At 37.2% G+C, this 26,483-nt stretch overlaps 1 protein-coding gene across 37 annotated transcripts in view; it reads left to right on the forward strand.

The window, feature by feature from the left end:
* The window catches only part of PTPRD (protein tyrosine phosphatase receptor type D), a 1,169,657-nt gene that overhangs the window by 1,094,933 nt on the left and 48,241 nt on the right, over positions 1-26,483 (forward strand). For all 37 annotated transcript variants that reach the window (XM_058043168.1, XM_058043170.1, XM_058043166.1 and 34 more), the window contains 2 exons: positions 10,781-10,904; positions 22,331-22,506. In XM_058043168.1, coding sequence (XP_057899151.1) covers positions 10,781-10,904; positions 22,331-22,506 — 300 coding nt within the window. The remainder of the gene's footprint in view (positions 1-10,780; positions 10,905-22,330; positions 22,507-26,483) is intronic.

Here is a 26,483-nt window from a genome sequence, read left to right on the forward strand (position 1 = left end):
ACCACACAACACATCTTTTAATTTTCTAAGAAATAGCTGATTACTTGTTCCCCTTCCATCCTTGCTCATGTTCCATCCACTTACTTTTGATCAGAATTTCTGATCAAAAGTCAATACAAGTTTGGTTTATTCCTTTTGGAAGAATATAACTTCTTTCCTTTCCACTTCTTTCTTTTCCACTTTCTTCTCAGAAGGACAAACCTCTCTGTCTGTTGAAAACAGTGTATTCTCCAGTGTAGAACAGCCTCTAGTTATATATTTTCTGAGGCTCAGTGCCATCAACTGGTCAAGTTCCTACTGCTAAAAGTTTCAGAAGCTATTCCATAGTGCCTTCTTGAGGGCATCTATCCCAGCTCTTACAGCATCTCAGCAGAACAATAGAAATTTCTTCCATTGTACTTCTCTCACAAATTTACCTTGAGTACCATCTTCTAGGGGCCAAGTCTCAAAGATTATTACTGTGGCAAGATTCAAATAAACTTACAATTCATGTGTTATATAAAGTGGTTCTGTAGTGTTAACATATGATAGTGCTATGACTCCTCAAAGAGGTTCATTTCTGCTTCAAAATAAATTTTTCATAGTCCTTCATTAATTTTTTGTTAGCTCGCAATCCCCAAGCCAGAAAAAATGTTGATTTACTCTTTTAATATCAAATATCATACCATTAATATCACAGTTATTTTCTGTTCTCTAATTTAAAGGCAGGATTGACCCCAGCTGATTATTGGGAAGCTTTTGCTGACTTTGGCAATTTCATTGGTATTTTTATGTAATGTAAGGGTCCATATGGACTTGACAGCTGCTAAGCAAAAATCTGTGTTTATAAGATACTGACCTTTATATTGTATCTCCTTCTTATCTTAGACTTCAGAATTTAAAAATAAAATTGGTCATGGAGATAAACTGAATAAAACCAGTAATGTTCTGCCTATTTTATGATGTATTTGTAAGGTAATTTCCTCCTGTAAGGCAGAACAGAAAATATATTCCTCCTCAGATTTCTGAGACTTGTAAAAATATAAGAGTTCTTTTCTGAGGTTTATACATAGAACTTTGCACCCTTAAGGAAGTGGATTCAGATTCATACTATATTTGCATGAGAATCTGTCACTACAACACATAATTTATACTATCAGACTCTGCATGATTTACTGTGAATGTGTATATATGCACTGGTTAACAAATGTTACAAGAAGTCGTATATATTTTAATGTTTTCACTCATCAGGTTTCTTTCTGTAAATTGCAGCCAGTCTTTTGCTTTAAAACTGAATATTGGAAAACTTTTGACTTTTTTTATTGTAGCTTTTCAGAATCAGTTGGTTAAATTTGTGATGGGAACACAGTTTACTGAATAAGTTACATTTCTCTTTTTGTATATCAAGCTGCCATAACATAAACATTGGGTACTAAAACAAGTAAATATTGTACAGTAGAACCACATATAAAACTTATTATCAATATAATACATTTTAGAAGTCCAGGAAGAACAAATTATCCACTGAATGAATCTCTATCAAAGAAACAGCTGCACTTAACTGTTATATCATTGTAGGTAAAAGTGACTCATGTGGAAAAATCAATTCTTTTTCCAGAAAATTTATAGTTTTGTTCTTTTTCCTTATAATGGTTTTCTCTTTCTAATATTACAAACATCATTCATTGGGATTTTCTAACTTTACTTTCATAGGATGTGCTCCATGTATTGAGAAACAATTAGTGTAGTCAGTGAACGATGAAAAGTTGTCTTATTAATAGCACATACACTTGCATTCACCTAGGTTGTTTGTTGCTTAGTTCCACCTAGGGCAGTGTCTGAGCCAGCAGCATAGTTATGGTAAAGAACTTTAAAGACATAGTGCAGGAATTTGAAATCCTGCTAGTCGAGATTTAGAGTGGAGCAGTATCTCCTTCCTTTGTGCTGTGAGTGCTTCATTGGGATAACGGCATTTGTTTATATAATTAACCAAATGCTTATATAGTTAACCAAATAAAAGAAGGGTGGTGTTACGTATTAGGATGCAGTGTTTTGGTCTGATGCCAAATGATTTTTTGCCACGGAATTTCACGGTTTAGTTAGTCAGATACCTGCCTGAGAGGAGGGTATAGCCAGGTGGGGTTTGGCCTCTTCTCCCAGCAACAAGGGACAGTACAGGAGGACATGGCCTCCAGCTCTGCCAGGGGAGGCTCAGCTTGGATGCCAGCAGGAATTTTTACTGAAAGCATTGGATCAGAGGGAGGTGGTGGATTCACCGTGACTCCAGTGTTCAAGGAGCAACTGGGTGTGACATTTAGTGCTGTGGTTGGATTGCTGGTGGTTAGGCAAAGGTTGGACTCAATAATCTTGGAGATCTTTTCCAACACTAATGATTTAATGATTCTATACTGTGATAAATACCAGTTTTATTTTGCCCAAAATAGCGGTGATATGTCTAGAAAGAGAAAATCAGTGTTCTTGAAGCAAGAAAAATTATTTGAGGACAAACTAACTAGTTCATTCTAGATAAAAAGATGTGGACAGTGCTTTAAAATCATGATGAAAAGTTTGTTTAAAATTTAAAGTAGCATAGTGTCTTATGTGAGACAATTACAAAGTTTAGTTTATAAGACCTGATGCATTTCATACACTATGTATAACAAACCAGCAGGAAGCTTTAACCACAAAAATATTTAAACAAAGCAAGTTTTTTCATTATTCAGGTATTCATCTTGTCCTGATACTTATTTTCCGCCTGAAGTTGACTGTAATCCCCAATTTTCAATACAAAATTAATTCCATTAAAACTGGTGTTGTATCCATTATGATATCATGGTCAAACGTTTTTAAATTGCAGGTAGGTTATTTTAAAACTGGTGGTAAAGAAATACAAACCAGATTGATTAATTTCTAAAAATTAGGGATTTTATAGCTTTTTGAAACAAAGAATCTCCTTCAAGGGTGTTTTCAAATAATGCTTATTTTCCTCTTTAAATTTTCTTTAGTTGTAAGATTATATAGCTTGTTTGATTCCACTGGAATCAGGTTTTGCATAATTTCATTTAGTCATAGGAATATTAGCTTGATCCTGTGGAGAAAATATGGGTTTTTTTCGTGAGGGAAAATTTAAAAAGCTTTTGCAAAAAAAGCTTTTTGTATATCTTGCTAGTCGTGAACAGTTAGGTCTCTTCCCTTTGAGAGTTAACAGAAAATTAATCATCTGCATTTCTAACTGTTTTTAGGACCTGGATGCAAACTCATATTCGAGTTCAAAAGAAGTCTTAGCCAGATGTGGAGGTTTCCTCCCATATTCTTGAAAATTATACCCTTTGCAGTGCAACGGGGAAGTCTCTGTCTTAATTAAAAAAACATAATTCCAGTTGACGAATTGCCATGAATTAATGTTCATGCATCTAGCATTCACATTTCGGTAATGCAATATGTAAATCTGATTCTATTAGCAAGTCTCCTGCATAATACAATAGCATTCTATTATAGATGCATCAGCTATGGTATGAGATTCTCCTCACAGTTGCTGTCAGTGGTAAAAGAGGGTCAGTCTGTTCATTTCTCTGCGTAGCTGTGTACCTTCAGCAGCTGTGTACCCTCAGTAGTTCTGAGTCTGTTTGCATTGACAGGCTCTCCAGTTTTTCTTATCCATTCTACTTTGCCTTCCCAGTCCTAGGTTTCTCTGTGAAGCAGTCGTCATTGGTGATTTAATTCAAGCCACAAACAGTGCAGCTACAGTGCTTGAAAATGCTTTACAGGCATGCTTCCTTCCACTTGCTTGTGACAGCTGTGCAGTATATATCCATCCCCACATTCAGCAGGAACCTAAAACTGCTGGCTTCTAATTTGCTGCCGTAGTGACCCTTGGAGGGGCAGTGTTCCAGAGCAGGCAGGCACATATCAGCTCACAGCAGGAGGGGTGACATTTTGTCATACTCCTTCCTTCCTTAGTGCTGAACCAGGATCTAGTCCTGGAAGACACATCAGGGAACATTTGCCTCTTGTTTAAGTGGTGTAAAGGAAAACTGCACAGTGACCGAGCAGGTACATCATTTAGCAGAGGAGGATTGTTTGAAATTCTTCTGGTTTGGTTACCACCAGAGCATTTTGGGTACCATGATTATTAGTCAATGAACTATTTTATGGATGGTGCATTGTGATAGTAAATATTGCTCCAGTTTTTTCCCACTAACTGATCACATTTGTTTAAGTAGCCAGTCATTTAGAGCACACTAGATGAAAGATTTGTCAAAGCATGAGAGGAAAGTAACAGTATTACAAATATTTTTATTTATTTTGCACAAAGCACTCATACTACACAGTTATGCTGTGAAGAAATCCACTTCTTTATTAATGACAGCTTTATTGAAGGCAAGCTTTCGAAATGAAAATACTAGAAATCCTATTAAAGTGCTATCCATTAAACCATTAAAGCAGTCATTAAAACTGTTAGCACAGACTTGTTATTCATGAGTTATTGGTCTTTCACACTTCTGAAATGTGTCTGCCAATACCACTCAACTCTTTGTTGAGAGTATGGCTATTAAGTCTGAGGAAATACAGATTAACTTTCTTTTGACAAAATGGTGCTTTATGGTAGGATGGTATGGCCACAAAGTGGTTCAGATTGGTGAGGAAAATCGGAAAGATTAAAGTTCAATCCATTTGCCTGTTTCTGATAATTTATGTTAACTATGTCTGCATGTAGACCTCAATATTAATCATTAAACTACACCATCTGGCCATACATCGCACAATATCTTTTCTTGATATTGAACAGTAGCTTAAGAATGCTTAAACATTAAGGAGGGAAAAGTGGAAGAATTATACTGAATGCTGAACAGTTGAATCTAAGCTTTAAATTTAAAGTTTTCTTTCTGTAAGTTCACATGAAAAATAGGTATAATAGAGAGCTGAAGCTATTTCTCATAATAGATAAGTCTCAGACCATCGTTTTCAATGTATATGCAAAATCATCTTTGTATATGCAAAAGTGCAGTTTAAAATTTCTGTTTGTAAGCATTTTTTATCATTATTTGTTACATCCTGTTTTGATTGTTATGATTTAAAGCCAAAGTCCTTCAGTCCTCACTCAAAAATAGTAGCATGTTAGACAGACAGTTTATTCAGTTATTTTCTAGTTTTCTTATGTGAAGAGAAAGTGTACTTGACATCTTACATTGTGAAGTAATTTCCAGGATATTTTGGCAGTGTAGGTAAAAACCTAAAAGACAAGACAGATGGTCTGCTTCAGTTATGTTCCTAGAACAATGCAGAGTAGTATGATTCATTCTAAGGCAGTGAGCTCTAAGCAGTGGTTTAGATAGCATGTTTCCATTTATGTCTCTCAAAAAATACTGTCTGGGTGGCAGGGACACTATAGACGTGCATTATTCCTGGTCAAGTTACCAATTTAATTTTAAAAGTCAATGCATGAATATATAGTTAGCATCTTCTGTACTATGTTTATCTTCTAAATTACTACCAGAATTCTGAAATAAATCCATAAAAATTATTTTCCAAAGTTCTCAAAACTTGACCTGTAAATAACCTGCGTAAGTTTTCTTATTCACCTCCATTAACTCAAAAAGGAAAAGAGGGGAGATTTGTGCTGAGAGAAGTCATTATGCAAATTTTATTACTTTTCAAGTCATAAGATGTTAAGTGAATTGTTGGCCTGCTGATAAAGAGGTATATTATGTCTTAAATATAGTGTGTGTATATGTATATATATATAATTCTACTCTTCCCAGTGCTGATGGAAATGCACTCCAAATTCTTCCTCTGTACCTTTGATGAAATAAATAGGACTTAGAAGTAAAGATAAAATACTTATGTTTTTAAATTACACAGTGCATATCCGCTTCGGAATTCCACCAGCTATCCTTCTCAGAGCATGGCAAAACATTACTAGAATGAAACTAAATTGTAAGAAAAAGGAATAAAAATTTCACTGAGTGAAATTAGAGAGCAAATTGTACCATTTGCTTTATTGATGAGGAAGAATTTCACTTTGTAGTCAGAAAAAGTAATATTTTTGTCGGAGAAGGGTGAAGTGCTACTCTTGGATAGCATCGCTATGTGTATACTTAAGCTCAGCACAAAAGTGATGTCTACCCTTGCATGTGGAAAAATACTGTTGGGGCATAATTCACTGTCCCTTCATAGGCAAACAAAATATAATATGGCTCAAAAAAAATCCATCACCGGTTTTGCAAACCTCTTAGTCTATTTAGACGCTAATTTAATAAGCTCCTAATACTACTGACATTTTAAAATATGTTGATCATAGTCACTCAAATTTCTAAGACAGTGAACCCAAAGAGTTTGGTGTCAAAAACTGTGTAGAACCTTTTAAAAATCAGATTCTTTTAGAGCTGCATTTAAGAATGTCTTTTTAACTGTTAGTAACACATAGTGATACAATTAGGGGTACGGCCAATAATGCTGACATCCTTCTGGCAGTCTGGTGTGGTCCACCCAACCGGGAAGAATTCATTCTATAAATTAATTTTATAAACAGCTATTCATTCTATAAACAGCTAGAGAATGTTTCTGGATCATCAGCCCTAGTTCTTGTTGGTGATTTCAACTTGCTGGACATTTGTTGGGAACTCAATACAGCTGAAAAGAAGCGGTCCAGGAAATTTTTAGAGTTTGTGGGGGACAGCTTTTTGTTGCAGCCGGTGGGTGACCCCACCAGGGGAGGGTCTATGTTAGATTTCTCATCTGCCAATAGAGATGGGTTGGTGGGAGATGTAGTGGTTGGAGGCTGCTTGGGGCACAGTGATCATGAAATTACAAAATTCTCAGTATTTGGTGAAGTCAAGAAGAACATTAATAAGATTTTTCATTATATTTTCAGAGGGCAGACTTTGGCCTATTCAGAAGACTTATTCAGAGAGTTCCTTGGGAAGTAGTCCTTAAAAATAAAGAAGTTCAGGAAGGGTGGGCATGCCTCAAAATGGAGATCTTGAGGTCACAGGAACAGACTGTCCCTGTGTGCTGAAAGAGGAGTCAATGAGGCAAACATCCAGCCTGGGTGGGCAAGGAGGTTCTGCTGGAGCTCAGGAATAAAAAAAGGATGTAATATCTTTGGAAGGAGAGTCAGGTTTCTCAGGTAGTATTTAAGAGGGCTGCTAGAGTATGTAGAAAAAAATTAGGGAGGCTAAAGCTCAGTTTGAACTTAAAATGGCAGCTTTGGTCTGCAAGGATAAGAAAAACTCTTTTTACAAATAGATTGATGGTAAAAGGAAGAGTAAGACTAATCTTTGTTTTTTAGTAGACGCAGAAGGGAGCTTTGTTACTGCGGATCAGGATAAGGCAGAGGTACTTAACGCCTTCTTTGTCTCGGTTTTTAGTGAGAAGACTTTCAGGACAACTGTCCTCTTGGGTTGCTCAGTGATATCAGGGAGCAGAATGCTCCCCTCATTATCCAAGAGCAGGCAGTCGGAGAACTGCTGAGATGCTTAGATATTCATAAATCCCTGGGACCAGGTGGGATCCATCCCAGGATGATGAGGGAGCTGGCAGATGAGCTTGTGAAGCCCCTCTCCATCATTTGCCAGCAGTCCTGGCTCACTGGTGAGGCTCCAGATAACTGGAAGCTGGCCAGTGTGACACCCATTCACACAGAGGGTGGGAAGGAGGACCCTGGCAAGTATAGGCCAGTCAGCCTGACCTCAGTACCCGGTAAAGTCACAGAACAGTTTATATTGATTGTCATCACACAGCACTTACAGGGTGGGCAGGGTATCAGACCCAGCCAGCATGGGTTTAGGAGGGGAAGGTCGTGTTTGACCAACCTGGTCCCTTTTTGTGACCAAGTGACCCACCTGGTGGATGCAGGAAAGGCTGTGGATGTTCTCTGTTTGGACTTCAGCAGAGCCTTTGGCACTGTCTCCCACAGCACACTCCTGGAAAAGCTGGCAGCCCACGGCTTGGACAGGAGCACTCTGTGCTGGGCTCAGAACTGGCTGGGTGGCCGGGCCCAGAGGGTGGAGGTGAACGGTGCCACATCCAGCTGGGGCCAGTCAGCAGTGGTGTCCTCAGGGGTCTGTGCTGGGCCAGCTCTGTTCAAGATCTTCACTGATGACATGGATGAGGGGATTGAGTCCTTCATTAGTAAGTTTGCAGATGACACTAAGCTGGGATCATGTGTTGATCTGTTGGAGGGTAGGAGGGCTCTGCAGAGAGACCAGGAATGGTTGGATGGATGGGCAGAGTCCAATGGGATGGAGTTTAATAAATCCAAGTGCTGAGTCCTGCATTTTGGCCACACTAACCCCCTGCAGTGTTCCAGGCTGGGGACGGTGTGGCTGGAAAGGGACCTGGGGGCACTGGTGACAGCCGACTGGACATGAGCCAGCAGTGCGCCCTGGGGGCCAAGAAGGCCAAAGGCATCCTGGCCTGTGTCAGGAACAGTGTGGCCAGCAGGAGCAGGGAGGTCATTCTCCCCTGTACTCAGCACTGGTGAGGCCACACCTCGAGTGCTGTGTCCAGCTCTGGGCCCTCAGTTTGGGAAGGACCTTGAGACGCTTGAGCGCATCCAGAGGAGGCAACGAGGCTGGAGAGGGGCTGGGAACACAAACCCTGTGAGGAACGGCTGAGGGAGCTGGGGGTGTTCAGCCTGGAGAAAAGGAGACTCACAGGTGCCCTTATCACTCCTGAAACTCCTGCAACTCCCTGAAAGGTGGCTGCAGTCAGGGGGGGTTGATCTCTTTCTCCAGGGAGCAACTGACAGAACCAGAGGACAGTGTCTTAAGCGGCACCAAGGGAAATATAACTTGGATATTAGGAATAAGTTTTTTACGGAAAGGATGATAAAGTTCTGGAATAGCCTGCCAGGGAGGTGGTGGAGTCACCATCCCTGGATGTGTTTAAGAAAAGACTGGATGTGGCACTCAATGCCATGGTTTAGTTAGGGCATGGGTTGCACTTAATGATCTTTAAGGTCTCTTTCAACTTAGTCATTCTGTGAATTTTGTGAATTCAAATGAATCATATCCAAAGCATAAGTACAATTTTCATGGCCTTCATCACGATCCCAAGCATTTAATTTCTTCCTCATTCCTCTAAACGGTCCCAGTTCATCTCCTTGTGAGGGAAGATTTGCCAAGCACTCTGTCTCAGTTGCTGTAGGTAAAGGGTGAGCCAGAACCTGCGCCATCTCACTCCTCTACTCTCCACAGCTAGGTTATGCAGGACTTTATATTTTTTTTGTTATAAAAGTTAATTTAGCCTATGGTATTGGTTAATAGGATAAAACATTTGTTTTTCTGAAGTATTTGTTTTCCCAAAAACAAATGCTTCTCTATCAGGCAGACAGGCAAATTATTTTTTTTTCAATAATCTTGATAAAGAAGCAAATTCATTTTCAAAATATTGAAGAAATAAATTGTATAAAATATGAAAAGAGGCATGAGAATGAAGCAATTTTCAGACTGGCCAAATTATCAGTCTAAGGGTAAGTCCTGGTAAAATCGCATTAACTAATTTCACACATGCTCATTTGTCAGGTGATACCTACTCTAACAGATTACAGGTCACACCCTGGGAAGAGTCATCAGAGTTGTTGGCTTGATGCTGTAGTGGCAGTACGGACAGTACAGATCTCCCGACTTGTGCCATGTTGCTGGTCTACTCGTGGAAAATGAGCATGGTGTTGGTGAACTGCCCCACCTTTGCTTATCTGTGTCATCTTTTTTGGGGTTTTTTTTCATTGTTTACCACTAGCTGTCATTGGGAGCTGCCAGTTCTTACCAGGATTAAACAAAGGGCATAAACATCAAGCCATAGTTGTGTATTCATATTGATGAAACAATTTTGAGGTCTCTAATGTTACGGAAAGGGAAGGTAAAACAATAGGTGATTATTCATGACTTCTCAGAATTAGATGACCTTTCATACAGCCACTACCATAGTGAGCATAAACAGGTACCATCTGTTACCTATTTTACATTCGTTTTGCTGCATAGATCATTCAACCATAGAGGTAAAAATACTAGAGCCTGAAGTTTCCCTAGTGGTGAAGGATGAAGGAGTGTGCTGAACGCTTCTGTAATTCCACCCTGGAACAGAAAATAAACAGCAAATCTGGAAACATGTAGTTTTGTTTATGAATAAGATTAGTTATGTTTATGAATAAGATATCATTAAAATTTTAAATATGCCTGAATTGCTTACTTATTTATGATTAAAGGAAATGAAAAGCAAGTTTCTTTATGTTTGGTCCATGGATGAAACACAGCTAGTTTCCTGAGCAACAGTAGTGCCATGGGTTGGTCTGGCATCAAAATGAAAGAAAAGAAACTTTTTTTTTTTTTTCTGAAAAGCTTTTTCAGGAACCTTTGGAGTTTATTTAGTAAACAGGACAGGGAAATTTTTGAACACATGTTCTTACTAATAAAGGCAAAATATTTATTCCCCTTCATCCCCGTGCTTTTGAGATTTATGATATTTATTCATTTTCTGTTAATCAAGAACCCCTCACTTTTTGAAATGAGTAAAAAGATAAAAGGGTGGATAGCTTGTTTTCTCTGAAGAAAAAGCCCTGGATTTTAAAAGCTTGTGGTTAAATTCCTCATGGAAATTTCAGATGCATAAATACAAAATGGTTAATGTAATATGATCTAATATGTTACAGTGTGTCCTGAAGTAATAATTTTCTTTCAAAAGGAAATTATTTCCAGTGCAAACTATGGGATTTTAGTTACTAATTACCATAAATAAAACAATTATGTAGTCCGTAGCTGAAAGTTTCCTTTCCTTTTTTTCTCTTTGTCTTTTGAAGTCTATTGATCCTGGCCAGCAGTTCACATGGGAACACTCTAACCTGGAAGTAAACAAACCAAAGAATAGATATGCGAATGTAATTGCATACGACCATTCTCGTGTTCTACTCTCAGCAATAGAAGGTAAGGAGACCATTAAAATTAAATTATTTATATCTTCAGATCTAGAATGATTTTACCAATCAATATCTTTATGTAGTTATATAAAAAGTGTTAATTAAAGAACTTCCGGTAAATTCCTGTAATGACAATCCTCTTCTGATGCTTGTCAGCAGCGTGTTATGAACTTGCACTAAAAAGTAAATTCACATGTAAAACTGAGTGCATTAGGTCCCTGTGCATATGCCAGTGAGTTATCTGAAGTAAATTAATATTGCTGCTTACTTATACTAACACTCCAAAGCAAACGTAGCAGTAAACAAACATATTTGAATTGAGGCATTTGTTGATCAGTGAAATTATCAAGATGTCTGCTCATTGAATTTTACTTGCAAAACCTTAATGTGGGGAAAAAAATCAGTTCAACCTCATGTTCTCTGGGGAAATTTTAAAAACTCTCTCTTAGAACTTTAATTTTAATTTCCAATTTAAATATCAAACTAGAGTTTTTAAACAAATGCCCACTTGCAGGCATTTTTGAGAGTATCTCACTGACTAAACATTGACAGTGTGATTTAGTGAGAGCTTTTCGTTATGTCTTTCTTTGCTACAAAGCTTCCCAAAATCATAAGCACTTTAAAGTGTTATCTCAAGCAAACTGTTACAGGTAGCCAGTCCTAGGTTTTGTGTCTGTTTTACCAAGCATCAGGATACACTGGTTTTCACTCAGAGGATTCTTTTTATTTTTTTCCAATTCTGCCTTAATATTAACTTACTTCCTAGGTTGAAGACAGATTTTCAGTTTATTCTATGTTGTTGACAGTCAGGTATTAATGATGGCTGTAATAAAAAAAATATATATTTAAATGACACAATTTAAATGAAGGTAAGAGTTGTCTTTAGTTAGCTCCAGCAGGACTTGCATACGATACATAAGATAGAGGGATTCAAGGTCATAGTTATTTCAGTCATAACATGGTACAAGTTAAACTGCAAGAATTTTAATTTATGATTATAAACAGCTGCTTATCTTTAGCTACTCCAGACCTGAAGACACTGGATTTATAGGTGTAATCCAGTTTAATATTAGCTTCTTGGTGAAGAAAAAGGCAATCCCACTGACTGAAGTTTAGATCTTTCCTCGCTCATTGCAGCTGCATACCATAGGCTTTGATAATACAGATAAGAGCTTCTCAAATGTATTAGCAAATTTTAATGATTACCTTGAAGAATTTGCATATGATAATCTGCTTATATTTTTCTACCTTTGAGGTTCATATAGCAGTTCTGACAAGATTTTTTTTTTTTGCAGCATACAATTTTTCATATTTTTCATACCTTGTAAAAGAATATGGCTGTGTAGAAACCTGGCCCTACCTGTGTCAACACTAAAGAGAGGCTATTCTAATTAGCACTATATGTGATGTAACTCAATAAATATATCCTTTCCTGTCTCTCTGGTCCAGACAAGAGCTCAAAGTACATGGTCTGGATAGGTCAGGAACAGCAGCTGGACAGGGTTTCCGAATGGTATTCTTCAGAACAAAATGCTTAAGTGGGAGATAACTTTTTGTCTAACTGGCAAAAAGTAGACTCTTTTTTCCAGGGATTTTGCTTGGAAAAAGCGTTATATAAAGGAGGAGAGAAGGAGAGAAAAAGGAAATCAAATGCAATCAAATTTATTTGCTAATTTATATATTAGACAACTGGACTGCCATATTTCCCTGAAATTTGGTTCCCTTTAAAAAAAAAAATCAATATATTCAGAGAATGAGAAGAAAATTTAAGAGGCAAAGCAGAAAATGTTAGCGAAAGTAATTGAAAGTATAAAATTACACAGTTCATTGGACTATGTTTTTACATAAGTGATAGTAAAAATGCAGAAAAAATATTTACGTTGTACCTGGAAAGGATTGAGCATTTTGAGGAGCAGGGACAAAAATATAGTTAAACTGTAATGTTTGTTTCCCTTTTTTACGTAAGAAATACCACAATGTGGCTAAAATTTCTAAATCTTTCATAGTCACTGAGTCTACAGAGAGAAAGGTATTATAACCATTTGTAATATTAGTGTTGGATGTAAGACCACAAATGGAATATTCACCCATTTGGTGATTTTAATGATTTTAAGTTTTTTCCAAGTCTTTGGATTATGCTGAAAAAAGCATGTGATGAATAAATCAAATATTAAATGCCTTTTTATAAGATGATATTTAGTCTTGAAAACGGAAATAATTTAATATATCATTATCCTCTTAAAATTCTTATTCCTGGGATTTTTCATGATTGGGTAGATGAAATTTTGTGTATGTACCTTCAAAAGTTTAATAAATTGGTTTTAGCATTTAGTAGAAAGTACTTGTCTTTCAGGTTTTAAGTAGATATTTCAGATATGAAAATACACAGTCTGGCCAGCACATTATTCAGTTGATACCTGTGTTTCTTTTCATGTTACCAGGGAAATCAGTATTTGGAAGATTACTTAAAAATGAATTCTTCTTTATCTATGATACTATAGAACTTCATCAGGACCTGAATTTGGGCTACAGTATATTTTGTTACAACTATTTGGAGAATATTTGGTACATATATGCATGTACATATACATGTACATGCCTACATATAGGCCTCATCTGCATGTCTTTGATGGTCACAAGGAAACTAATATTATTAGTGAGGTTTGAATAGCAGCTGTGCCTTTCTAATGAGAGGAGCTCCATTTCACACCTAGACAGTTGCTTGCTGTTAAGAGCAAGTATATATGAAGTAAAGACTAAGCATCTGCCAAACTGTAATCCTACACTGATGAACATTTAGCATCTTAACACTGTTGCAGGAATATGGAATATTGTAATTGGTGCTTTAGAATGAGACACAAGGCCAGTTTTGTGCCGTAGCAGAACTCTGTAGCCTGTTCAGAGTGATTACTAGAAAGTCTTGAGAAGCAATTAGCACAGATTTAAAATTAATTATTTCCAACTATTGATAATATCAAATTGTTAAAAATTCCATTAGCCCTGAAACACGAGGCTTACTAACACTTTCAAAGTATTTATTTTGGCACCCATCATAACTCGTGTTAAAACCTTGTTTTGAATCCCCACTAAGTTCCTGACCTCTCTAATTACATACAGTATGGAGTTCCACAACATAATAACTCATTTCACAGAAATGTTTTTGCTATCACTGTTTAAATTTTTATTACATTAGACTTCTCTTCAGAGAGAAAACCTAGGTTGGATGTGGTAATTTGGTTTTCCTCCTGAAAAGAAAATTTTACTTTGCAAAATTTTGTTCCCATGTTCTTGAAATCTGATTGAAGTCTTGAAATCAGCTCATGTTGTGCTGTCTTTGGCTGTTTCTGAGATGGACACTTGGAATTTTAAAGTATAATGACAGAATGCTAGAATGTAGTGAATTTTATTACATGCATCCAAATGGATTTAAGGGAGAATTTACTGATCAAAAGACAAACAGATTGAGTTAAAACAGCGAGATCTGTGATCCTCAACCTCTAAGAAATAAATAAAAATTGAGGGGTTGGGGAGGGAATGGATAAACATTCTGCATTTTAAAATGCCTTGCCGATTCTTTTAGGAGATATTAATGACTAAAAGTCTTTTGTATGTGGATGTATTTGTATAAGTTTAGTTATTAAAAGAAAAAAAATACCTATTATATTTCAGCACAGTAATTTTTTTGGGGGGGGAAATTTAGTGACTTTAAAATTCTGCCAGAAAACTAGAAAGCTCTGACTGTAATACAAATGGTCAAGAAAGAAAAGGCAAGAATCTGCTAATATTCTTATTTGTCTGATGGCCAGTTGCCAGTAATTTGGCTTTGATTATGCAGACCATCATTGTAAGATTTAGAAATTGTTTGGAGCATTGTAACTATGGAAGAGTCATGACCTGCACAAACTATTTGCACTCTGTCACATTGCATTAATGTTACTTTCTGCTAACAACAGGAACTGAATGGCCCCTCACCCTACAAGTTTGGAGTGCCTTAAAAACAACAAAAGTATTTTGGTGATGGATACAGAAATACCCATAAAGAATATGGATACAGAAAGATGGGTGAAGTGATTTCATGGTGTTAGGGCCCCTGTGAAGTAGATTTCATAGGGTAGATGTCATGGTGCATGTCTTAACAATGCTGAGACAAGCTGTAGGTTTATGAGCCTACTGATACTGTAATAGTTATAACTTAAATGCTGCCATTCTTGATACCCTTAAAATCTAGTCAGAACAATTTTTCCTGACTATGTTGACATACTTTCCATTGGGAAAAACTCCAAGAAAACATCTGGTGGCTTTGTTCTTGACTGACTAACGAAGATTTTGGTACATGTTTAATGTGAACACTCATATTGAAACTGGGTTTTGCAGGAAATATCAAACCAGATACCATTTCCTTTCATATTAGTAGAGACACTTGTCATCTCTTTGAGTGCATAATTTAGAGTATAAATTCATATTTCTATTCAATAAAAGATTGCTTTGTCTGTTAACTGCTGTGTTACTCAGTGTTAAATAGATCACTAAACCCAGTTTCAGACAACAGTAAAATAATCACAGTATGATGACATCATGTTAGTTTTAAATACCTGCTTTGTAGTATTGTGCAACATACTGCCATCTGCACATACTGTCATGCATTTTGGATCGTTTCCTGATGCAATGCTCTTACCTATGCCTCTGAGGACTTGCACAGAACAATCTGTTTATTTCCCTTCTGGACTTCTTAATACTAGACAGTTCTTAGACCAAAACAAAACAAATTCATGCTGAGTTTTGTTTTTTTTTTTTTTTTCTAAAGGAGCTTCTCCTTTTTTCCATGTCTTTCTGCTGGTCACCTTCCAAGTTTCTTTTCTCACCTGCAATCTTCCAAATTCCTCATCTTGCCTGCAGATCTTCTACACTCTTAGTTCTTCATTTGCATACTTACATTTCACTTTTGTCGCTTTTTCCCTTTCCTTTCAAATACTTCCCTTCTGCCCTCTAAACAATCCAATTTTTTGTCAGGCCTAATTCTGCATCTTGTGCCTATCCCTTTCTGGCATTGTCTTCTGTCTATAAATTCTCTCTAATTCAACATTTCCCTTTGAGATTCCATATCATTCATCTTTTCCCTCTTCACCAGACTCTCCTAGTCCTCCTAACAGTCTATTCACAATCCAGCTATCTATGGGTTTTCTTTTTCTGACATTTCTTTTTCTTTCTTCATCCTCCATTTTTTCTTTTCCTTCATCCTTCTAGGATGGTATGTAGAGAATTTTCCTCAGTCTTTGTAAAAAGCCTTCATTTTACAAACATTTACTACTGGAGTACTTCATTGGTTTAGTGCTGCTCCATATTTCAGTGACTTCTTAAAGTACAGGTTTGTGCTTAGACCATTTCAATTTGATTATCTGCTTAACTATATAGATTTCATGTAACAAAAGCATCCACAGAAACACTAGTTACTGTCACCTAGCACCTGCTCATTGGCCAAGGTGATTAAGGAGTGACAGTTGATGTAATTTTTTTTTTATTTCAGCTAAGTTTTTAATACCTTCTCTCATGGTCTGTGTTTTTGGACAAAATGTCCGGCATACATGGACATATATATGGATAAACACATCATGTGATGGGTGAGCAACTGGTTCGCAGGTCAGGCACAAGGGGTTGCAGTGGACGGGGTGGCATCAGGCTGGGGACCTGTCATTAGCGGGGTTCTGTAGGGCTCCACCTTAGGGCTGGTGCTCTTCAACATCTTCATAAATGACTTGGATGCAGGACTGGAAGGGATACTAACCATGTTTGTAAACTATACAAAATCGAGGAAGCTGTTGACTCCCGTGAAGGCAAGGAGGCCCTACAGAGATGCCTTGACAAATCAGGGGGCTGAACAATCAACAACCACAGGAAGTTCAACAAGACAAAGTGCCAGATTCTGCACCTGGCATGGGGCAACGTTGGAAGTACAAACGGTTGGAGAATGAGATGCTGGAGAGCAGAAAAGGACTTGAGGGAGCAAGTTGAACATGAGTCAGCAGTGCCCTGGCAGCCGGGATGGACAAACATGTCTTGGGAGCATCCAGCACAGGGGGAGCATCCAGGGGGCCAAACATGTCCTCAGGGGCATCAGGCACAGCATTGCCAACCAGGGCTGCTGTCACAGCCCATGGCAGGGGGCACATTGTCATGGTAAGCTCTCATCCGGCTGAACAAAGAAGCCCGACCAGGAGTGAGGTCTCTTGTGCTTTTGTTCTTAAGGCATGCCCTAACTCCAACAATCAGACAACTGTTTAGATGCAAAAAGTGTTGTCTAATGAGCCTCTACATTCTTAAAATTTGCTTCCACAAATGTGGTGGCTAGCAAGCCCTTAGTTTTGTACAGTACACTAATATAGCTCTCACGTCCTAAAATTAACCCCTCAAAGGTGCTGGCTAACAAGCCACAACACATGTCCACATCTCCCCACTCCTGCAATAAAGTTCAGTATGGATCAGACAAAGCAAGAGAGAGAGAGAGAACAAAGAATATCACCCCAGATTCCACATTGTTCCTCCCATGTGGATGGTGCAGAGCTGGGGTGGTGCGACAAAGAAAGCAAAAGAGAAAGAAATGAAAAAGAGAGGACAGTAAGTGGCCTGATCTTCATTCTTTTATAGTTAACCTGATGCATGTCTCTTATATAAATTAGATTTTTCTCACTGTTTTGTTCACACATGCACAATGAGCCTGTGGTTTTTGCTCTGGCATTGTTCAAAACACCAGACATTGATGTAAAACAGTAGTACAACTTCATCAACACTCTCAGTTCATCATGGTATTTTTCCAACTTGTTTACAGGCATGACAGAATTTAATCCTATTACTTCACACTATTTATGCACATGACTAAAAGCACATGTCTTAGGGAAGCAGCGCAGAAACAAAGCTTTATAGTTTAATTTATTTTAAATAGAAAGGCTGTTCAGTACTCAGCCTTTGTGAAGGCTTGAAATAATTTCATTATTTGATTTCAGTTTGTGAATAAAATGTGAAGTCTAATTAAAGTTATTGGAGATTATAACTCTCTTCAGGAAATCAAGTGAATCATTCCGAGGGTCTACATTATTAGCCTTGTGGATCTGAGCCTATGTTGCAGTAAGCTGTACTGTCATCTCAGCTCATGCATTCTCAGCATAAATTGAGAGCAATACAGTTCATGGGGTTTTTTATCTTCTGTACTTTAATTGTGGCATTGCCTAATTTTATTTCATTGCTCATTCACTTTGACTATATAAAAACTAAACATTGTTCTCTTGAGATATTTAAAAGTGGATTGTCTTTAGTGCTGAACTACTCATTTTATTCTTCCCCCATTGTACTTAACTCCTGTCTGGCTAAATTAAAAGATTGCAGACTCTGGCCATTCATCACCATATTTGAAAATGCTACTAGAAAATAATTGTGGTAGAATCATGGTTCAGGAGCTTGGTCTTTAACTGACTTCTTGTGCAGAAACTGTGTCTCTGCTTTCATGAAACTTATAAAATTCAGGTTATACTGCATAGATTACCCTAAATTTATACTTCAGGTATGCCATCCTAAAGGTACAATAAATCCCACTGATGCCAAAAGGCTTAGGTAAAGTTCATATCAATTTTACAGAATTTGGTTGCTTTGTCCCTTTTTTGACCCATGCTTTTACAGAACAACTGACCTCTCTTAACTATGAAGCCGAAATTTAAGTAATGATGGCAATTGCTGCTGTGCTTGTGGGTATGTTGCCTGCAAGCTATGGCAGCTAACAAAAGTTTGCAGGATTTCATTGTACTGCAGTCAGACTGGTTGTCATTTGATTGTTTTTGCACTATTGGACTTGACACAAAATTGTTCTGTTTTCTCAGCTCAGAGTGAGGTTATGGCCAGAAAAGTAATTTCAGAAATGAAAATTTTAATATTTAGATTTAATTTTTTTTTATTTTTTGTCATTGTAGATATTTACAGATATTCAATTTTTGTATTTGTTGTTTTTAACAAATTCATTAGTCCTCTCATGATGAAGCACCTTCCCTAGAGGGCTTTAAGGATTTTGGAGCAGGATGTGAAACTGAGGTCATGCATGAAAATAGTGATGAAAAGAGACTCTGTGAGAAATGGGTACAGTACTTAAAGGGACTATGAGAATGGGTAGAGAACAGAGAACATCCCTAATGGATACTGTGTGAGAGAGAGAAAATGGAGCTGAGCATTCTGAATCAAGTTGTTCTCTTGATCTCAGCAAATCAAGTGTTACTGAGTACTGTACAGTACTATTGAGTACTGTATTCTGCTAGCAATAAATGCTTGATGCAATGCTCAGTGCAAGTGTTGAAACAACATATTTTGTTGGTTTTTTTTCCCCCCCAAAACTTCATTGGTTAATTCATTAATAGTTGCTCAGGGCCTGTGGTAAATGGAATTTCATGTCCATGTCCCAAGTATATCCTCATTTGGTGCAGTGAAGCTGACTTGTCTCGAAAAATAATTTTTCTAGCTAAAAGGACATACAGAATTTTTCGTGTCCACTTTACAGATAATAAATAAATAAATGGAGAAACAAAGTGAAAATTTCCACTTTAGTCTATATTTGAAGAAATCTTCCTTGCATTTGTCAGTAATTCTTAATCTTAATTCTTTCTGACTTGAATCTTAGATCAAGGAAGGTGTAATCTGGAAGATTTTCTTCATTCTAATTGAAAGAATTAGAATTTATTTAATTTAGAAGTTATATATTTTAATATAATTTGTCAATAAATTCAATACAAATTAGTGAATAGAAATGAATTTACAATTTCAGGATTCTGGATTTTTTTTACATCCGGTACTAGTATTGGTTGCTAAAATTTGTAAAGATCATTCTTTAGGGAACAGCTTGCAACAGTTCTCATGCTTAATTTTCACACTGAGTTTGTGCATTATCAGTTCCAGAGGACAGCTTTCCCAGAAGATCATTTAACCACTTTACAAAGTGTTGTTTTTCATTTTTTCCTCAGGCTTTTATTTATAACATGTGCTTCAAAGTATGATACCAGGCATCATAATAGAATTCTAATTTATGCAGAAAACATTTCTTACCAGCTTTCTCAGTTCCTTTGGTAATAATACCCAGTTGGTGTAGATTTCTCCTGTTGGCTTCATTCTTCTTTCTCATCTGTTTTGTTAAAAAAAGTTTTATTATCTTGATAAAGGAAGAAAATACAACATTGTGCCTAGCAGTTACATTTTCTATATCATTAACTCCAACATCCACAATAAGAAGTGTCACGTGAAACAGCTTCAGATCTACAAGAGTGATGCTTTTGAGCTCCACTTTCTGACTTTCATGGAGGGGAATCATGCTTTTCAGCTATGAACTATGCAGGTTAACAAGTTTTTTATTTTGTTTTATTTTTCTCCTGAAGAGACTTTCAGTCAGGTCAAATCAGTCAGACAGTCTGCCTGTGTCCATTCTTGCATCTTGCCTGAGGAGTGCCATTTTCTGCCTCTCTTGTAACCCTGAAGTCACAAGGTCTTTCTATCTCTGAAGTATTTTGTCAGGATTTTCTTCTAATTGTATACAGAAAGTAAAAACAAATTAAAAATTTAGTTTAAATATGATTTGAACATATGAAACAAGAATGTATATGGAACTTTATCAGGCATGAAGGCAAATTTTTTTACTAGACTACAGCTGCAGTAACCCATAATCTGAATAATTTCCAGATTATATTGGATTTTACTTACTGTGACATTTAGTCTGTGAGTTCATTCACTGCTAAATTAGTAGTGGAATGAAACATTCAGGTTTACTCTGAATATGTGTTGAAACAATTAAAATTGTAGCTTAAAAGGAACGGTCCATTTTAAAGAGTTACCCCTAATTTCCATTCAAATTAAAAATGTTTTGGAATACATTTTCAGATGTGTGCTACTTATAGTCAGGAAAGATAGGAGTGTGCAGCTCCAGTAATTCCTGATTTGGGACCACTAGCAGGAGATAATGCATCAGAATCCATTTGAAGATTTTGTTTTTGACAAAGATCTTGGGAAATACTTATTTGCAATTTATTCTGGTTCATAGACAAAGAAACTCAATTTTTTTGCTTTGATGAGGGAAAACAGTTATAGCTATAGAATAAATCTGGAGCTGGTATCATCATCTTGACTCTCGAAAGATTTTGTGGAACCTCTACCATTTTTTGGGGTTGTAGAGTTGTGCATGGCAGATTGGCTGCATAAGTATAAATCATTCATTTCTGCTCAAGTAAGTAACTTCTGTCACTTACTTCAACAAAACTTGCTAAGTTGCAGATGATTATATTCAGCTAATTAACACTGCTTTGCCATTCAGCCAGCACTGAGATCTCACATGAGTATCTTATTTCTTTCTCTAGTCATCAGTTAAAACAACAGCAGGAACATAACAATGGTTCCCTCAGTGCTTTATCTTTCGGCACACATGTAGTCTGAGTTAAAAGCTGGGCACTGCCTACTGAATTCAGTAGTGGTCTGAGAATTTTAAGTCCATTTTTATTCATTTCCATGAGCATGCCTGCCATATTAGTGCAGAGTAGTAATGTGACCTTTGCAACAGCTGACACCCCTCCTTGGCCTGGGTAGGCAGCATGTTCCAATCCAGGCATCCTGTGGCACGCCCTGAGTTACCCAGATTGCAGTTGTGAACTGGCCTGCTTCCTATGGGGCTCTAAGAATGGACATGTGTCTGGTAGACACAGCCAAAGTTCCTGCATATTTGTCCAAAATACCTGAGCCTCAAGCAAATAATGGTGTAGGTCCCATGTGCACACAAGTCCTGCATCTCACTTCTTTTAATTCTTACTCAGTGTTGCAACGGTCTTTATTTCTTGCATACACCATATAGAAAATTTCACTGTTTCTTAAATCTGACTTACATAATGTGTTTTGTTACAATAAAACCCAAAATTATCTTAGCATTTAATGGAGAAAATTAATATAGCAGTGATATTAATAGTCTTCATGATATTTTTTTTTCCTTATGTATTTAAAGGAATTGCAGTGACCTCAACAAGAATGTTTGAGGAGCCTACTCAGAGTGTCTGATTGAGAATCCTCAAAGGGCTCTGTCCCAGGTAGCACTGCCATATTTTGGCTGTCTGCAGGTAGCATCAGACCAGCTTTTAAATGCTGCTGTGTTGACCCCCAGGTCTCTCTGCCTGACACAGATTTTCAGGCTTCTTTTATACTTGTTATCACACAAAGTCGCTTGTTTCAAAAGAACAGTTATTCCCAGAGACACCACCATGCCTCTTGACTCCACAGATGGCCTACACTCACATGTAAGTACCCATGCACTCTCTGGCACACACAGCAAGCCAGGATTCATCAAATCCAGTCTCGTGGGATTGTTCAGCCCTTGTAAAACAGGATGGCAGAGAGGCTGTGCCCTGTGTTTTCACTCTCCTCTCTTTGCAGGCATCCCGGGCAGTGACTATATCAATGCCAACTACATAGATGGATACAGGAAGCAGAATGCTTATATAGCAACGCAGGGGGCACTGCCAGAAACCTTTGGCGACTTCTGGAGAATGATGTGGGAGCAACAAGGTGCAACAGTCGTCATGATGACAAAACTAGAGGAGAGGTCCAGGGTAAGGAAAACTTCTGCAAGGTTAAAAATATTGTACCTGAGTTACCACTGATGTCTATGTTTTGTTTCCTTCATGTATGTTTGCCTGTCTTCTTTATATGTGTAAAAACTGAGGGGATTTTTAGGTTACCACAAGTTTAAAGTGCCACAAAAATTACTTATGTATAGGACATCTTGCTTTCACTATGAAACTACCAAGTCACAACATTTATTTAGGTTTTTTTATGCTCTGGAAAATTTTTAATTTTTTGATCTCAGTAATTTTGGCGGTTGTTCTTTTTTTAATCATGTTGGAAATCTTATGAGGTGACCAAAAGAGTTACTTCCTCTGTAGTAATAAGAACATGATTGTATCATCCTGTAATGAGGAAATTAGTGTATGTCAACAGCATTCAGTTCTCAGTTTTAAATGGTATAAATTCACCATTGTTTAATATCAATGAAGATTTGCTTGAGAAACGTTTTTTTTTTTTTTGAGCACATACTGGTAGCTAGGAAAATTACAACAGCACATGCAATAACAGAATACAAAATTACCTGTGGTATTTCAAATTCAATTTTGCAGACCGAAGTAAAATTAGGAAAGTGAAGCAGTAAAACATACAGATATTATTCTGATAATAGCATGATACTATTCAAATAATTAAACTATAGATTCTATTATTAGAAGAGTTTTAATAAAATATGTGCTATATGTAAAGGGAAATAAAAAATAGTAATTAGGTTTTTAATAAGATAAAGAAGGTGATAGAAAGTGTAGTGACAGATCATGGTGTGTTGCATGAAGATTTACTAGTGGGTCCATATTTGGTGGCATTTATCAATTCTAAGAGTGGTTGTTATTAGAGAGGAAAGAGTAAAAGACAATAACAGAAGAGAAGAGAAAGATGGGGAGAAAGAGAAATGAGAAAAATCAGCAGCAGCAGTCAATCAGGAAGACAAACAAGTATTTAGCCATCAGTTGTGCATCCTCCATCAAACTTTTTCTACAGTAACAGTATTTTGTGTCAAGAGGTACTTGAAGTTCTCACGGGTTGTTTGTGGTTCTGTTACCATTGCTGGGAGCACGCATTGGCTGGGCAGAGTGCTGCACAGCTGGTTCATGGCTGAGCTCTCTGCAAACACATTTATGTGGCCTATATCATAAACCAGAAACTTAACCAAACGTAGAAATCAGAAACTGGGAGAAAGAAGTGGTGACTCTGTCATCAGTGGTTATCACTTCCCTTGGGTCCAGGCCAATTGCAGTGGAAGGGTTTTCAAACCCAGGAAGTGAATAACAAACACTGCTGCAGCCATTCTGAGGCACTCTGTCCTAGAAGCTTGTGTGAAGGGGCAGGAAGCTGCAAGTGGGAAGCAGGCTGCAGGACTGCAGGTGGAAGGTGGAAAAAGCTAAGGCATCGAAGGCTCTGTGCAATGAGTTAAAAAAAATGCCATATGGATGGGGGATCAAGAAGAGTTCAGTAATATAGAAAGACATTACAGAGGAGGACAGAAGATTTATCATCCAGACCGGTTTTGAATCAGTAAAAGTATCTTAAAGGGGTAACTGGATAATAGTTGATATTTCAGTAGTTCATGGATGAGCTCCTTTTCAAAATGAAAATATTTCAGCATGTGTCAGCTTGGAACAGGGTGGAGTGCACCATGAAGTCTAATGCTGTACTGTGTTGGCATTGATGTCTTTTTCATATGCTTGGATATCTATAATTGCAATGATTACGTAACTTGAACCTCTTGGCAGCAGTCATTCCTTTCTGGAGGCTTACCAAAACATATATATTTACTCTTTTACCCTTTCTGTCATTTCTGTAAGTAGAGTAGGCTTTTTGCAGTTCAAGCAATGTATAGCATTCTAATTATAGAATCACTTCCCACATGTAACTTCAACCTACATTAATACCACTGCTTTCACATACCTGATGGCAATTAGTACATAGCATATGGTAATTTTAGCAGAAATTTTAGTTTTATCTTGGGTCTACAGACCTTGTCTAGTCCAGGCACTGCCTGTTTGGAATTGAGAAAATGTAATTCTGTCCATTTCTTCACTAATTAATTCATTAAAATTGCTGGTAAATGACACCAGAGCAAAGAAAAAAATCAGTTCCTAATAAGCAGCCCATTGCAAAAGGTATATTTAAGTACTTGAAAGTTTATCTTAATACTGCAGGCCACAGACAGCCACTGTCTAGAAGGATGTTTTGATGTAGCTAAATGAAATTCTTCTCTTTCTCTCCAGTAATTGCCTAGCAGAGTTTTTAGCTAGCTCTAGCCTTTGTTGGCTGCACCCTAAAAAAACTGATCAGAATAGTAATCACCCCGATAAGTGATTAGCATTCAGAAGCAATACATGCTCTAAGTGGAATAAGAAACTAGACATTCTAGTCAATGGATTGCTCATGCATTCAATGCTTATATTTGTGTGGGTTTTGTGCATAATTTAGTGCCTTCTGTGTTCATAGGCTGAATTTGATGCATTCATTGCAGAGCATTACATACCAGCTATCCAGTACATAACTCAGCTCCCAGTCTCAGAGTCAGCAGCTCTGTGAATAAAGCATACCACTTACCACTTCTAATACAGTAGCTGCATGTAATGTAATTTATGGTATTGATGGTGAGGCAGCACTGGGAATCCCTGTGCAGGGAAACAACCCAGTGATGGCATTACATTGCTACTTTTTCTTGTGCTATCATTTTTATATAGCATATTCTTGTAGAAGAAAAACGTGAGATTTCAAACATGAAATATAAGCACTGTTACATATCATTAGGGATTAAGAGCTTTGCTAATTTTGTTTCTCTTTCTCCTTTGATTCTGTTTTGATTGCTTTTGTGTCTTGGCAGCCTGATCATTATTCCTGCTGCAAGGCAAGATTGTTTCTCCCTCAGACTTTCTGCTTTCCATTTTCGTGTCGTCATTTCTGTTTAGCTAGCTTTTTTGCATTATGCAGTCCTGCAGCCTGGTATCAGCCTTTATAACCTGGACTGCATAGATAAAGATGAGGATTTTAATTGCATCTGCAGAAACAAAGTTGGTTCATTAGCATGTGTTAGATGTCTGAATGATTTCAGATTTGAGAATGTTCATATTTTACAGCTGAGTAGATAAAATGAAGATGTTACAGTGAATACATTATTCATTTGTTTGCCTATAAGGAAGCTGCAGGAAAAAAAAGATCTTTCACTTATAACCTTTCACACTTAGTTGGTTTCATATTAAATGTCATCACCTGAATTTCACTTGACCTAAACTCGACTGTAAGAGAAAGTCAGTCTCATCATTCAGCTACCATGAAAATAATTTGTATCAAAAAGGATTACACACATTGGCGGTGCATGGAACAGTATTAGTAGCATTTTTGTCACAGATACGAGTTTAATCTTAGTGAAATAAAACAATATTGAAGGTTGTACAATTCCAATACTGAAGGTTGTAAATTTGAGATTGAAAGAAAGCAGTTGTTTGTTATACTAAGGAAACATGTAAAACATGTAAAACTTTAATGTATGATATCTCTCTTTCCAACTTCTCTGTCTTCTCCTCTACCTCAAGCGGTACAGGTTAAATTTTGTTGTTGTTTTTGAGTTTTGGATCCGGTTTTTTTGCTCGTCTCAACTCATTGGATGTTCTGAGTATTCATGGGCTGTAGTGAATTGTGTGAATGATCAGATGAAAAATCTCTTTTTATAGCAAAACCTAGCCATGTTGCCTCCAACAGGAAGCATATAGTCCTTCCACGTTTTTCAGGGTCGGATACTATTGTAGATTGTCCACTTGCAAGAGGATTCAATCCTTTCCTTCTTAGCTTTGTAATTCTGTATTTTGAATATATTTGCTGTGTTATCTTGGAACTTATAGAAACTACTTCTCTCATTAACCTCATTACAATATTTTCTATGTTGAGACTCCATTGCCTAGGTTTAAAATCTTTTGACAAAAAAAGCCCAATCAGGTCAAAGCTAAATGAAAAC

This window comes from Melospiza georgiana, chromosome Z, assembly GCF_028018845.1.
Source record: "Melospiza georgiana isolate bMelGeo1 chromosome Z, bMelGeo1.pri, whole genome shotgun sequence".
Classification (NCBI taxonomy): Eukaryota; Metazoa; Chordata; class Aves; order Passeriformes; family Passerellidae; genus Melospiza; species Melospiza georgiana.